The sequence below is a fragment of the Rhagoletis zephyria genome, unplaced genomic scaffold (genome assembly GCF_001687245.7).
Source record: "Rhagoletis zephyria isolate East Lansing unplaced genomic scaffold, Rhagoletis_zephyria_1.1 Rzeph_scaffold_09422, whole genome shotgun sequence".
NCBI lineage: Eukaryota > Metazoa > Arthropoda > Insecta > Diptera > Tephritidae > Rhagoletis > Rhagoletis zephyria.
This window is the reverse complement of record NW_016166500.1, coordinates 1-15,569: the sequence shown is the minus strand read 5'-3', so window position 1 is coordinate 15,569 and position 15,569 is coordinate 1. Positions and strand designations below refer to the sequence as shown.

The window sequence follows — 15,569 nt, the reverse complement described above, 5'->3', positions numbered from 1 at the left end:
CCGCTTAATCGATTTCTCTTTTCATTCTGATCATTTATGTATACATTTGTCTATATCTATCTCGATTCGTTTTGCCTGTTACAAACAACCGTTATGTGAACAAAGTTATAATACCCTTGTGCACAAGTGCGCTCGGGTATAAAAATAATGATTATCTCTGAGCGAAAAAATAAAAATCATAAAATAATCATTATTTGTGATTGAAAAAATAAAAATCAATAATAATTATTATTTTTAAGCAAAAAAATGAAAATCATAAAATGATGATTAAGTGCTGATTTAAATTATTTTTCTCATAATGATTACCGTCCCTGAAGTGTTTTCAGCCTACAAGCAAAAATTCCGCGGAGTGTGGTTGGCAGGTATGAACAGGTAAGTAATACTAGTAATTTTCACTCATGTGTTTAACACATTATATTTATTAAACAAATGAGTGCAAAATTAAAAAAACAAAATAATAATAATAATTTTTGAATATTTATCAAAAAATATCCTGGCCAGGATTTTTTCAGCCAACCCACTCACGAAATATTTACTAACACGTTAAATTTCATACAAAATAGATTTCATCCATTAAACGGATGGGTGAAGGTCGTGCCCTATTCAAATAAAATTGAACTGAAAAATTATTAAAGAAATTAATTTTTCATGAAAGTTTACAGAATGTAAATTATTAAGCGGGATTCCAGCGATTTTTGTTTTTAAATCGGGGACGGAGCGCGGGACGGCAAAAAATAAATGGCAACACTGTTGCATATGTACATATGAATACACAAACAGATATACTACAAAACTTTTCAAAAAAAAAACATACATACGTACGCGATGAGTAGTGGTGACTGATTTTATAGCCGTTCTGCTGCAACTCTTTTGTTTTTGCGTCTATTGTTTTTGCCAGATTTCCATGCTGCATTCAATTTAAATGGGTTTTTTAATGTTTTTTATTTTGTTTTTTTTCCTTTTCCAATACATATACTGGTTTTATTGTTGTCACTAGCACAATTCAATTCCGCTGCTTGCCACATCTACCGACTTTTCGATTTAATTAACTTTTTTTGTTCAGCTTAATTTTTTGTTCGCAGCATTTTATTGCATGTTCTTTTGATTCTGATTTATTTAGCAATCGAATTCAATAAAACACAATACCTACATAAATACGAATATGTATATTGTTTCTGAAAAAGTCTTTTATTATGCAAAACCTTTTTGACTTCCTTTGTTACTCTGCTAGTTTTTGTCCAAGAACTTTTAATTAAAATGTTTTGACGCTGGCAAGTGATTAATTAACAAAACTAGACATGGGAAATAAGGCGAGTGGGTTAGGACTTCCCATCCGTTACCGTCGAGATAAGTTTTGACCACTTGTTCAATATGCGGCCGAGCCTTATCGTGGTTGAAGATCAATAATGACTCATGTCTGGTTGCCGGCACTTTACTCGCAATCGCTCGCTTCAATCGCATTAATTCTTGTCTGTAGATAGTTCCGCCGATCGTTTGACCACTTTTAGAAGCTCGAGATACAGGATTTCTCTTCTGCTCCGACCAAATTCGGAGCTGCAATATTTCTGTCATGGATAATTGGTTTTGATGTCGATGGTCCGGGTTCGCCGTCCGGTGGCAATGTAATGCAAAAACGACTTCATACGCCCTTCGATATCTCTTGGTTTGAGGTTGTAAAGCACCTAGTTTCCGACTTGCTGGACCATACAAATGGCTTTCTAGTGTGATGAAATGTCTGGTTTAGTCCCGCCGATTATTGCAGGCAAGTTGTTCTTCTGTTTGGCAAGTAGCTTCGTCCAAGTTTGCTTCCAATTCGGGGTCTACAAACGTTGATGGCGATCCTACGTGCTCCTTGTCGCTTGGCTGCAATATTGTCCGGTATGCTTAAACATTACACAGTGAGCTGCAAGCAATTTTGGGTTTTATGAAAATGGTGCTCAATTCAACAAATGAGGAGTTATTTCTGAATATTTGGAGGTTGAAAAATCGTAAAAACCAAATACGCAGCTGATCCTTTTTTTTAATCTATTGTTTAACTAAGATTTTAAGTATTTTTATATTTTATTCCTTTAATTAAGGCAATAGGAAACTCATTGTAAACCGTATATATGTATTATAACTTTTAGGATCGCTGAATATGAATACGCTATCTGATATTGAAAATTCAAAATGGCGGATCCAAAATGTGGGATCAATAATTGGAAGCATTAGCAAAATCTTACCATCACTCTTTTTAAACCAGAGCCAACTACAAGGACGTGGTGATGAATTGTTTTTTTTTGTACTTTTTAATTTATAAAATTTTTTTAATGGAATTTTTTTTTATATTTTCATTTTTTTTAAATTATCATTTTTGCATACATCTTTTTTATGATTTTTTTTTAGTATTTTGTAATTTTTTGTACTTTTTAATTTATTTATTTTTTTTATTAAATTTTGTAATTTTTTGTTTGTATCTTTAATCTTTTCTATCTCGTAATTTTTGTGTACCTTTTAATTTATTGTATTTTTTTATTTTTTGTAATTTTTTTTATGTACCTATTTTTATTCTATTGTATTAGACAATTTTAAACATAATAGATAACACTAAAAACTCTTGAATGTGCTTAGATGAGAACTCAACCACTCTTATTTTTTTAATCGCACCAAGTAAGTGGAATCTCTAACAATATTAATTTTATAAGCTGCGAGCCACTGTACGAGGAAAATCTTAACATGGCAACATCTCAAAAAGAGTATCGGCTGCGATTTTGATTTTTACGATTTTTCAACATTCAAGTATGTACTGCCGAAAAAATGGAGCACAATTTTCATAAAACCTAAGCTCATTGTGACTACTCTGCGGCCCTCTGTTGACAATCCTTTTTAACTTACTTCCATAAAATACATGCGACTTTTCGAAATACATATGTATATCTATTTGATTCGTCAGTGTGAGGATTCATATTGGGTTAGTGACCTTCATTTAATTACTATGCATTGCTTATCTTTGCAAATTTCCTAACAAATACAAAAACTAAAAATAAAATCATTATTTCGCAATTGCCTATCTGCATGCAAACTGCAAATTTCGCATTTGAAATTTGCTATTTATTTCAATACATTTTGCTGTTGTTGCCTATTACTCGTTTATACATACATATGTATGTATGTATATGTATGATTGCATATGCAGCATATTAACATCCATGCAACAAATGTGCAACACGACGTCCGACTGGCATGCAACCAAGCAGGAAGCACTAAGGCAACTACATACCTACATACATACATACATATACATATATGTCTGGTTTACGTTGCAAGCAGGTTTTCCCGCCTCTGTTCGTTTACCAGCTTGACTGACTCTTTGTGATCCGGTTATTTCTCCACACCTATCCATGGTCGTTCGATACGTGCAAAATAGCTTAATATTGTACATACATATGTATGTGAGTGTGTATATATTGCTTTTCTAACTCCTTTTGCTTCACAATGCAGCCAGTCGGTAGTAATACATAAATGTAATGCGTTTTTCGTTTTTTTTTTCCTGAAGTGAGTTCATAAAGCAGCAACGATAATGGCATATCGCTAATGTTATATAATATTAACCGCTATAACTACTGTTTATATACTTACAAACATATGTATACAGATACGCACATAACTTTTTTATAAATTTCGTTGAATCTGGCATATTTTGCAATTCAATTACTAATAAATGCTTATAAGTTTTCATGATTACATAAGCACGTATCCTCTTAATTTCGAATATAGGAAGCACAAAATTCCTGTAAGTAAAAATTTGCTATTATGCCTTTTCATCCACGTGCGCATGCAAAATAATTTGTGTCACAACCTACAAGCAAAATTTGCTTGCCACTTTCAACCCATCGACAATCGAATGCCTAGCTAAGTAAATGGTTTAATCCACTGCTACATTGCGCTAATCCGCCGAGGAATTTTACAAATCTTAGGAAGGTGTGCTGCACTGAAAGAAAGAATTTGTGTGAATTTTATTTGTATACATTTTCTAAGGTATTTATATACTTCGTTTTTAGCCAACAGGTCTTATCATTGGTCAGAGCCAGTTTAAGGTCGTCCGAGACCAGCAGACAAGGTTCCGTTAGTACCCCCCTTCAGTTGTTTAGCGTCCTCGCTCTTCAGGGATAGGAGAAACTTTTTGAGTTTATGTCATACGCTCTACACATAACCCTGGACACCTTGCAACCTTGCGTTTGGTTCACACTTCCTGCACCCGCCGGCTCATGGACTGGTCGAACGCCCGTTTAGTCGCTTTGAGGGAAATCGGCGCTTGCTCTATCAGCACAGTTTCCGACAAAGCGTCTTCTTTGGCAAACCTGTTGGCCTCCTCGTTGACCGCAACGCCGGTATGCCCCGGAACCCAGTACAGATGCTACCCTTCACTTCGCCACACTTCTTCTTGAGGAAGTGCTGTCCGATAGTTGCGCCTTTATCGATATAGAGATTCATCTGCTTATTTTCTAGGTTGCTGTTCTGTAGCTCCGCCGCATTCTTTATGGCCAATACTTCCGCCTGGAAAATGCTGCAGTAGTCCGGCAGCTTATAGGTTTTGTTGATATCGACCTTATATCTTTCTTTATCTTCGACCCGTTTGTGTAGACATTCAGCGCGGCAACACTTCCCAAGCCCTGACGCTAGTCGCCGACCTATATAGTGACCTCGAAGTTCGCCCCAAAATGCATATGCGGGATCATTTTGTAACTCTAAATTACAAACAAATATTGACTAATTTCGTTTGAGTATAGAAGAAAGCTCATGGTTTCATAAGACAAGATTCACAGTACTTGTTCTTACCGAAAATAGGCTGCCTCAACTGACAATCGAACTCTGTACAGTCCATTTTCGGGACCTTAACGTCTGTTCCCTACCAACCTTCCATGCCTCCAGATATTTATATATCACAATTACTCGCTTAGTACTTAAGTATAAGGTCTGTAACGTTTGGGTTTGATTAAGGGAGTTTTGAAAACACTATAGACCTAAAGTCACAGTGCGTATCATCAGTTATACCCCTCTATCCAAGCGTAGCGATGGTAAAAGTCCAATTTACTTCACATCAGCAGGCTAAGCCTCCTTTGCGGTAACCTTGCAAAAACTGCAAATGCTTCTAACAGAACTAATCAGCACCTGCAAGCCTCCTCTGTCTTAGATAAAGATTTTTAAATACCCAAGTAGTCCTTATATAGAATTAAACATTTTCCGACTGCTAAGCTGCTAATTATTCTTCGCAGTACAACTTCAGCCGTTTGGCTGGTCGCAGTTTTTCAGAAGCGCCCCTGGGGTTCTAACACAAAAAGGAAATGCATATTGAGATGGACGTGCGAAGAGTTCTTTGTACAAAGTTGTCATCGGTCAGATAACTCCGAATTAAGTTATACAATGTAGATTGAAATCATATGATGACGTCGATCAAAACTGTTGCACAATTGCAATACATTACGCGCAAACTTTCTTTCTCCCGAACACCTTGTAGTGGCTTATAAATTGCGCTTTTTGCTGGCCGTGAATTAACTTCATTGCAAATTTTTTTTCCTAAGAGAAAAATTAAAAATATCAGATGTTTAGAATACAGAGATATAGATAGAACATTTAACTACGCTTTAAATCACACTTATGATGAACTCTCCAGACCAGTGTATAGGAACGAAGTACAAGAAACAACCACAAACCTTTTCGACGATCGAAAAAAAACGCCTTAAAAATCTGCCATCATGCGGTTTTTTATAAGGCGAATAAACGTAGACCAAGTCGAAGAAAAATCTAAAGGCTTTTGGAACTTTCGAGAGGACCATTCTACGTAGAATCTGTGGACCTGGTGGAACTGTACGAGTTTTTTTAATTCCATGCACAAAATCAAACGAATCACAACAGCAGACTTGTCAAACATATGGATAACGGCACAACGGTAAAAAGATCCTAAAATTCCTTTTCGATGTGTGGACAATGAAAGCAAGGGCGCCCAGCAACCAAATGGAAGGACGAAGTGCAAAATGACCTGCCTGCATTTGGTACGAATAACCAGCGAAACTTTGCAAAGAAGAAATGCATCTGACTAGTGGGACCACTAACTTTTGTGACTATATAGTTGTAATGGCTTCAACAAAAAAAATTATGGATATACGGCCTGAGAAAAGCACTTAAAGCGAGTTACGCTTTTCTTCATGATTTACCTAGTTGGATATCTTTTTGTGATGTGTTCTATTTGTTAGTTTATTTTCATATGAATTTTATATCTCATGCAATTATATAGTTTTTAGGGTAAAATAAAATCTGCTGGGCACCTATTCGCCAAAACCACACATCAATCAGTATGATGAAAACAAATAAATACTAAAAACATTTTCTTAGAAAATTTTATCAATTAACTTTTTTAACATGTAGGTATCAGCTGTAGGGAATCCCCATCTCTATTTGCAGAAAACATTATTTGCGCAACAATTTCATTAGCTACGCGAAAAATGTGCATACTAAGCAAATACTTTACAATGACAACAAAAACATGAAGAAATAGAAATGAAAATACAAAAAAAGGCACACAAATAATTGCATATGTACGTATGTACGTATGTATAACTTTAGTAGAGCAAGTCCAGAATTTCTATTTACATATATGGGCCCCATTCATTAGAACCTACTACGATTCGTACTTAATTAAGCAAAGTGTGTAATAGAAGAGTGTTGCAAGGGGGTGGAGGAGAGTGAGTGGCACAAATGCAAGTGCAACGCGTGCCGGTTCTGAAAAGCGCACATGAATTCGATGCGATAAGCAAAGAAGTTAGATGAATTTTCTATTTGCCTTATCGCAACATTTCTCTAATTGCAGTTGGCTGCAAAAGAACCGTGAAATTGTCGACGCTTTAGTGCAAGTATTTAGACGCTGGGAAAAGTAATGACACAAATGTGATTTGCCGATTACGGCTTTGAACTGGAGGAAGACAGTGGAGTGGTTTAACTACTGGTATGCTAACATAATCACATACATACATACAGACATAAATATGTATAAATATAAAAGAAATGTGTTTTAGTCGTACGCGTAATCGAATTGCATTTTAGATCAACGAAATCGTAATTGCAAATATTTTCAGAAGAAAATCATTTAACATTTGAATGGTCTATCAAGTTATAATTAAATAATTAAATCTCTTCTTTTATTTTTTTCTTTGCAGTCCTGTCGCAGAGACGTTTAACAAAGTGCTAAATGTGCTCGACGCCGCGGCGTTTTGGTGATCGCTGCGCAGCAATAATAGACTGATGATCAAAGTAGGAGATCAATATGCTTCTTTATTTGCAAAAGTACCGTTACGTAAATAAGACAAATATGTATGTGTCTACGAGCGTATTTATAGGTGTAGTGTAAAAGGCAAATGCACACGAGACTAGACATTCTTCGACGAATCTTCGATTGATTATTGCAACAAACGGAAAAAAAGAGAATTTGCGAATTTGCAGAATTAAAAAAAAGAAAAACAGCAACTAAGTGAAGTAAAAGAAAAATGCACGAACTCTTCACAAAAGTGCTCTCCAAACGTGATTTATCCCGTGCTGGCGATTTATTTTCGGTGCCAGATTCCGAAATCGTCAATGATATAAGCGAAGTGGTAAGTAGATGTATGCATTAGGGTGGTCCTTAAAAATATCAGCATCTAAATTTTTTATGGCGCACCACTTTATTTTGTTCAACCTAAAGACAAGCACAAAAATTTCAAAATTTTTAGGGCTATTTGAAAAAATTTTAATAAAAAAATTTTTACTTGAAATCTGATAAATTTGACTTATCATTAAAATTTATTCATATATAAACTCATAAACTCGCTGAGTTATAGCTGGTTAAACCCAACATTTGGTCGAGTTTTTGTGATTTAAAAAATGCATTTTTTTGCAAAGCCTGGTAGCGACTCCGAATTTTTTTTTTTTTATTTTAAAATTTTCGTGCATATCTTTATTTTGCACGTAGAATATACAAAATTTAGAAATAGATATTTTTTAAGGACCACCCTAATATATGTACATATAAACATAAATACATAGCCAGTATTTAAAAAAAAAACGTCTTAAATTAATTATCCTTCAATCAATGTACAGCTCTCTGACATCAGTCCGATTATTTCACATCCGGACTATTTAAAAAACAACAATGATCAGTCTGTGGTGGAGATTTGTGTTACACGTGTGCTCTCTTGCATACGTGAAACGAAAACTGCTGAACGTTATTGCGCCGCATTGGTAGATTTGTTGCGGACGTGCCTATTATGGAATCTTCAGCCAGCTGGCTCGGCCAAAGAGGAACCTCCTCATGCAAAAATTGCCGCTGATATTATTTCAAGTATATTTTTGGTGAGTAAATATGCAGTTACATATAAACTTTTATAGAATAACTAATCGCTCTTTGATTTGTGCATGATGAGTGTCAAAGGACACTATCATATTCTTCTTCTTAAGTGACCAAAAAAAACTTTACTAATTGGCATTCTCATTTGCAAAGTTGCTCCAATTTTACTTCCCGTATACAGACAGGCGCTTCTGAACTTGCTTCTCCCATTGTTTCCGTGGTAAGCCTTTCTATCATTGTCCACCCATTGGTGCCGAATCGAAGGATCTTTTCACTGGAGCATTGTCATTCAGGAGTAAAACTTAGACAAGCCAGCGCAATGGCTGTATTTTTGTCCATAAGCCCTTACGATTTGTCGTTCCATCGCCCTCGCGGACAGGGCCATCGATTTTGTGTAGAATATTTCTCTCGAAATCCCCCAAAGCCTTCTCCTCATTGTTCGAGTTCGTCCATCTATCTCCACATAAAAGGCTGGCTCTGATGAGAGATTAGCAGAGATGGCCCTTTGTTCGTCTAGAGGGAGCTCTACGTCTAAGTTGTCTTCCGAGGCCAAAGCAGCCCTTTTGACAAATGTTCTTTCTGAATCCTTGATCTCCAGGCTCACATTATTTGTGCTGCTAAACAGCCAACAGTGACGTGGTCAGCCAGTGGCCGGTTAAGACTTCACCCGGTATAGAATAAGTTCCCGTACTTACTTTCAAAAACACTCTCCACTATTCTCAAGCGGAAGTCTTAGACCCATGTACGCAACTGTGTCCGAATTCCCTATATTATTTCACATACATATGTATGTATTCATCATTATTTCTCGCTTCCTCTTACAGAACTATGATAAAAAGGAGCTGATGAAAATATCACTGCCGGTGGCAGTGCAATTCCTGCCAAAAGGCAATCGTGAATTGTCTCGAAATTTAGCGAGCTATCTTTCTTTGGCAGCTATAGACTATGCATACCTGCTAAGTCCACATGTGTCATCGATTATGGACTCGATTATGGCTGGTGAGAAAGTTACACTTTTTAAATAAAAAACCAAGTTTGGTAATAAATTTTTCCATATTTATATTTAATTCGCAGGTAATTTCGGCTTACTACGCGTGCTTTCACAAATTTACGAAGTCTCTCCAGATGAAGTGTCGCCACATGCACCACTGTTGGTGACGCTGCTGCCACAATGCGACTCACAAGAGAAATTGGCAGTGCTACAACTATACCTACTCATTGCGCAAAAGACGCCAATGGTGAGTACAAACCATCATTGCAATCAACCAAACTTAAAATAAAAAAAAAAATTAAATTAAAAATCTCCAATGTACATATGTCTTACCTACGCACATATTTAGGTTCTCGAGAGCTGTGTGCCACGCCTATGCGAATTGCTGTTCGACAATGAAACTGCCGCAATAACAATGCAAATTTTACTTAAAATCTCTGAGCAACGTCCCCTACTCATCGTTGAACATAGCGAGAAAATCAAAGCAGCCAGCAAAGCAAATCCAAATACGGTTTACTTGGCTGCACAAACGCTCGCCTCGGCCGGACGTACTAGCAAGGCGCATGCGCAGTACGCACTCGACTTTGTTTTGGAACACTTGCCACATGCAGATCGCACATCACAAACGAATCTACTACAAGAAGCCACCAAGTTATGCTCATCATTTCCCATACTGTTCACCGATAAAGTGCTCGCTTGCGTGCGGCAAAAGAACGCGCTCAGGTGAGTAGAGTCATGCGTAGAATTTTTCGTAGAAACTAAGCCAACTTCATACATTTTTAGTCAACAGAAACTCTCGACATCCGATATCAATGTGGATACTAGTACTAAGATGTCAGGCGGCGTAACCATAGTGAACCTGAACAGTCCGATTGATCCGCCACCGCCAACACCAACAGCCGCCGCAGCAGTGGTGGCAACTGTACTCAATACCGTAGCAGCCAATAATTCGAGCGCATCCAATGCCTCAGCCACATCGATACCAATCACTGCCGAACCAGCTTCCAGCGCAGCAACCGTTTCGGTGGCAGCCGCCACAGCCACCACAGGTCGCATGCATAAAAGCAAAAATAAGAGTCGCAGTAGTCCTAGCAGTCCGAAGGATGGTAGCCGCAAGGCATTACTCGGTGGCAACCTGAAAATATGTGAGCACTTGCGATCACGTATGTATTTAATTTAGCATTTCTGTAATTGATTACCACATTCCATTAGCAACGACACAACCAACGACGGGCGTCGCAACCAACACAACTGTCATACAACAGAGCAACAATGCAGCTTTGGCCGGCGCGGCTGCTCCAGTGCCTCCCACGCCGCCGCATGCCGGTTATACGCGTCGCGTTAAACTCGGCGATTCGCGCAGTACTGGTCGCCTGCATCCAACCGGTAATACGCATCGCAGCATGACACGCCTCAATGTCGCCGGCGGCTCAGTGGGTGGTCTTCATAAGAGTATGACGCGCCTTAGCTCCTCTCAGCATATCAATCAGAATGGCGGTTCCAGTTCCAACAATGCCAACAATTCACAATCTAGCGGCAATGTGGTGGTGCAAACAGCCACCGGCGCCAGTACGACAACGGTGGGTACGGGAGCAGCACCCAAAACTCCAACCAGTCCCAGCTGTCCAGGATATGTGACACCTGTGCCGCCATTGAGCAATAATGTCATTATAACGGGTCACAATAAGTGGGGTATTCCATCGACGCAGGTCACTTCGGGTGGCGTCACAGTGACTACATCTCCCACAAAAGTTAGACCGCATTCGCAAGGGCCCACAACGTTACTTAACTCGAGTACTGCTTTGTTGAAGTACAGCACCGATGCGCTGAATCAATCAATTGGTGAGTAACAATCGGGGAGAATTTATCAGATCTCATGATACAAGGCAAGTTGTACCTAAATGCTTAAAGTTTAGAAAGAGTTTCGACTATTTATGAATTTAAACAACATACAGACGATGCTCCGATGTCTCTCCGTATTCAAAACAAATATGGCATTAGGCCTCTGGTGTCACGCTGATACGGTGCATGAGATAGCGCAGATGATTAACTCAAAGGGGGGGAAACTGATGTTTGATCTATCCAAAAATGTATTACAGTAAAAGAGCCCGCCTATCTGAGAACCAAATCACTCCACAGTACTTACTACATTAAGGTTTTTTCACTCAAAATTTCGGAGCCTCGAAGTAGACCAACCGAGTCCGCAAGCTTAAATCGATCCGCAAGGGCTGACTATGCGCCTTACATTTCTAGTTCGAACCACTTTTCTTGTACATCGCAGTGACCTGGTACAAAGTATAGTATTACCAGTACCATTTTTATCGTTCAATGAGTTAAGGAGTAACAAAGCCTTACTTGACTAGCTTGGATGTGATCATTGTTCCATACAAAGTATGTTCCACATTTTTTTTTTATGACAGGAAATGGTAACACCATCAGCAAAAAAAATATCAAAAATCAGCAGGACTATTTAGCAACTTCAAACTTCCACTTATAATACTAGAATTAGATAGACTATAAAACTGCATATCTAGATTTTTTGCGAGTTTTTTTTTTTTATTTTTCTACAATGTGGATTTATATGACATTCTTTATATACATAAGGAGCCAGACATTTATAAAAAATTAATTAACATTTTTTTTATTATTACCAACCATCCGCACAAAGGGCGTAGTACCGCATGACGTACGGAACCTCTATTTTAAATTTTTGCGCCAAGTCTCGAAAGACCGGAGTTTGTTAAGTATCGGTATCTAAAACTATTCTATTACAGAGCCAAATTCATCAGTTGATTATTATGTCTTTATGTTAGTCAATCATTTTTTAGAGAGAAAGAAAAAGCAAAACTGTTAAAAATGGCCTGTACCTATTATTATGGCCACGGGTGTATATGAGATCAAGGTGAGAGAATCATTTTGATCAGACGACTTTGTGTGGAATTTTGTGCTGGAATTTTCTGTCCGAAAAGTTGTATTTTAGCGTGGAGTCAGAAAAACCTTGATCGCTCCGACCCTGGTATTAACAAAAAATATTTTTCTCTCGCCGGTTTTTGTGAAGAGTGCCAGCAAAAATTTAAGTTAGATATCTAAATTCCAATCCAACTACACCTTCAATGCATTCTACGGCGTTCCTGAAACCTTGGACTAATTTTGAGAAAAAAATGTGCACTGTGAATCAAATTTGTTCAAGAGGTATATTTATTTTTTTGGTGTTGGTTGACTTTTCCGACTGGGTGGTCAGATGATTTGTTTTGGATCGAATTTGTGTCATTTCTTGTCAAGTTTGGCTTGGAGACAAGCTAAGATTTTAAATAAGCGGATTCCAATTCCAAAAAACAGTCAGACTGAATTTACATTTAAGTCGCAGCCTAAACAGCCAAGTACAAATCTTCGGTGCCATTTCAAAAACGAAAATCTTCGCTGCGTTTTTCTTTAAATTAAAACTGTTTAAATATTTGTTCTTTGAATTATTCTTCGCCACAAAAAATTACTTAAGTCCGCATATATGTTTGCTGAAGTAAAAACTAACGCAATAATTTCCACTGCAGGTTCAATTTCCATACCACAAAATCCGGTTTCGGTGCATCATGCATCGCCAGCGTTGCCGCAACAGAATAACGGCAATCAAAAGTCTGTGATGAAGCTGCCCGTGAATGGAAATGTAAGTTACAGTCTCTGTTGTACAACATGGCGTATGAGTATCCAATGCTAAATATTGCGCCACGCCAAATGTTACGCATACGCACCGACTAACAAGAATTTAAATTTTTCCGCAGAGCACACACGAAGTGATCGTCTCCGGCCCAACAACTAATATGACGCCACGTCGCAACAACAACAACACCAGTCGCACGCTACTCAACGCCAATAATAGCTGCATTTTAGATCAACGCATGAGCACATTCGAGCCCTATCAGATTATGCGCGACCCAGTACAGCAATTTTGTGAAAAACATTTCGGTTCGATTAAATCGTACATGGATGAGGTATCACAATCGCTGCCGCCGCCAACGCGTTGTAGCATTGAAGGTAAGCAGAAATAATTTTTTGTTTTTCTTTTTTTGAGACTTTGCATGAAACCAAAAATACACACACATACATACATAACATACATGTTAACATAATACTTACATACTTGCATAAATATCCAGCTAAACACTTCATACACACAAGTAAACGTAATTGTTTATGTCATTCATCATTTAAAATAGCAAGCATGCATTTAATTGATTTTTATCGTCGTCATGTCTCTGACGTTCTCTCTTTCTTTTTCTTTTTATCCAAAATCCGTGCCTTATTTGTATTTATGGTTTTTTTTTTGTTTTAACCTTTATTTTAAAATTTGTATAATTTTCATCTTCTGCATTTTCTCCTCTCCTTTTTTTTGGATTTCCTCTTCAAACTGCACTGCTGTAATGTCTCTCTTTCATCTTTATACGTATGTATGTATGTCTCCTCCTTTGTCGTCCGCCTCTACAAACATCAACAACGACAACAACTATCGCTGTTTCTATCCCTCTTTCTCCCACGTCTGGTATTTACGTCAAAAAGTTTCGAATGAATTTGCAGAGCGTCGCACAAAGAAAGTAGCCAAACTGCACTTCGCCTGCCAAATACGCGGCCCCCATTGTATGTACTCGAAGACCTGCTTTACGATGCGCACGCGCAACCCTAAAACCTGGATACATTTAATGTTTTTGGACTTTCAAGTGCGACACTATGTAAGTGGGGGGAAAAGATATTTTGCGATAACGTTTCGTTTGTTTTCTAAATTTAAATTTATGAATTTTAGGTGAAGGAAAAAACTGTTTTAAGTACACGCGAGCCCGGCATTAGCAATTTGAAGAATATCTGGCAAATACTCAAGTGCGAGAATCGCAGTTTCACAGAATTAGTCACCAGTCAGTTTCCGAATGCAAAGGTTTGTTTGTTTTATTGTAGATTTACAAAGGTTTGTACTAACTTATCAATACATATATATGTATGTATGTATGTACATCTCTCTGCGTTAAGCCCATTGCAGCTGTGAACTCGCAGCTGAGTTAATTTGTAAAACTATTGTTTTGCATGCAACGTCAGTGCTATCGGTAATATATCGATAACATAATCGATAAAACATCGTTAACAAATTCGATAAGTTATGGATAACATAATCGATAAGTATGTATATCGATAACATATCGAAAAATATATCGATACGAAACCTGCAAAAAACATTTATAACGATAAATACTCTTATGCATGTATATCGATAAATATTAAAAAATAGACAAGTATCTACCACTGTGGCAATAAATGCATAGATAAATTTATCGATTAACATAGTATGTATGACTTTAGGGTAGTCCTTAAAAATCAGAAGAAGGATACAGTACAGATTCGTCTATATAAACTCAAAAAATTAAATTTTTTTGCATCTAATACTGATAGTCGAAGATATCACATATAAATTTGGGTCACGATTGGAGTTGTTTAAGGCGTGTCGCAAAGAGGTAAAAGATGCCTCTAAGGACTGAAAAAATTAAATTAATTTTTTTTTTCATTTAATGCCCAAATCGATACAACTGAGGTCGAGGATATCACATAAAATATTTAGTTTCGATTGATTGTGGTTGAGGCTTGAAAAATCTTATGTAAAAATTTGCTTCCTACATTTAAGGACTACCCTAATGTACTTGCATTTATTCACATGTTTGAGGCCGTGAGAACAGAAGTGGCCTAACCAAAATTTTTTTTGTTGTACCTACCTTCTTAAAAAATTTTCGAACTCCAAGCTAAAACAACTCCAAGCCAAATAAATTGCACAATGTCTAAGAAAGTTGTTGCATCCTCTGGCACTTATAACATTTCCTGTAACTAATTATTTTGAATTTATCAAGTTTGCGTACCACTGAATAGAAACGGTTAGAAATAAAACAGCATTTTTATTTGTTGTTGCTTTTTGCATCAAAATATAATTCTTTTTTTTTTTTAAGTGGACTTAGCAAGCTTTTCACTCTAAGCTAGCGATGTGTTCATTACTACTTCTCTTCGTTCATTCCTATTTTTCTTTATTCATTACCATTTTCCTTCCGAAGGACCGTGAAATACTCGTCAACGAATTACGCCATTCCGGCTTCCTGGACGTTTTCGAGGTATCCAAAACAGACACAACCAATCCAAATTGCAACGAGTTGGAATATCAATGGGGCTGCCTGCTGTGTAATCATCCCGATAAAGCAG

The 15,569-nt window shown here is 37.3% G+C and overlaps 1 protein-coding gene across 1 annotated transcript in view; it reads left to right on the top strand.

Annotated features, from left to right (window-relative positions):
* The window catches only part of LOC108375780 (protein melted-like), a gene marked incomplete at its 3' end in the record, with an annotated part of 23,733 nt that extends 8,168 nt beyond the window's left edge, over positions 1-15,565 (top strand). The window contains exons 2-13 of the mRNA XM_017631931.1: positions 7,194-7,625; positions 8,110-8,361; positions 9,181-9,355; positions 9,431-9,594; positions 9,697-10,070; positions 10,131-10,492; positions 10,560-11,189; positions 12,896-13,008; positions 13,124-13,376; positions 13,917-14,068; positions 14,140-14,268; positions 15,425-15,565. Coding sequence (XP_017487420.1) covers positions 7,521-7,625; positions 8,110-8,361; positions 9,181-9,355; positions 9,431-9,594; positions 9,697-10,070; positions 10,131-10,492; positions 10,560-11,189; positions 12,896-13,008; positions 13,124-13,376; positions 13,917-14,068; positions 14,140-14,268; positions 15,425-15,565 — 2,850 coding nt within the window. The remainder of the gene's footprint in view (positions 1-7,193; positions 7,626-8,109; positions 8,362-9,180; positions 9,356-9,430; positions 9,595-9,696; positions 10,071-10,130; positions 10,493-10,559; positions 11,190-12,895; positions 13,009-13,123; positions 13,377-13,916; positions 14,069-14,139; positions 14,269-15,424) is intronic.
* Positions 15,566-15,569: the final 4 nt, after the last annotated feature.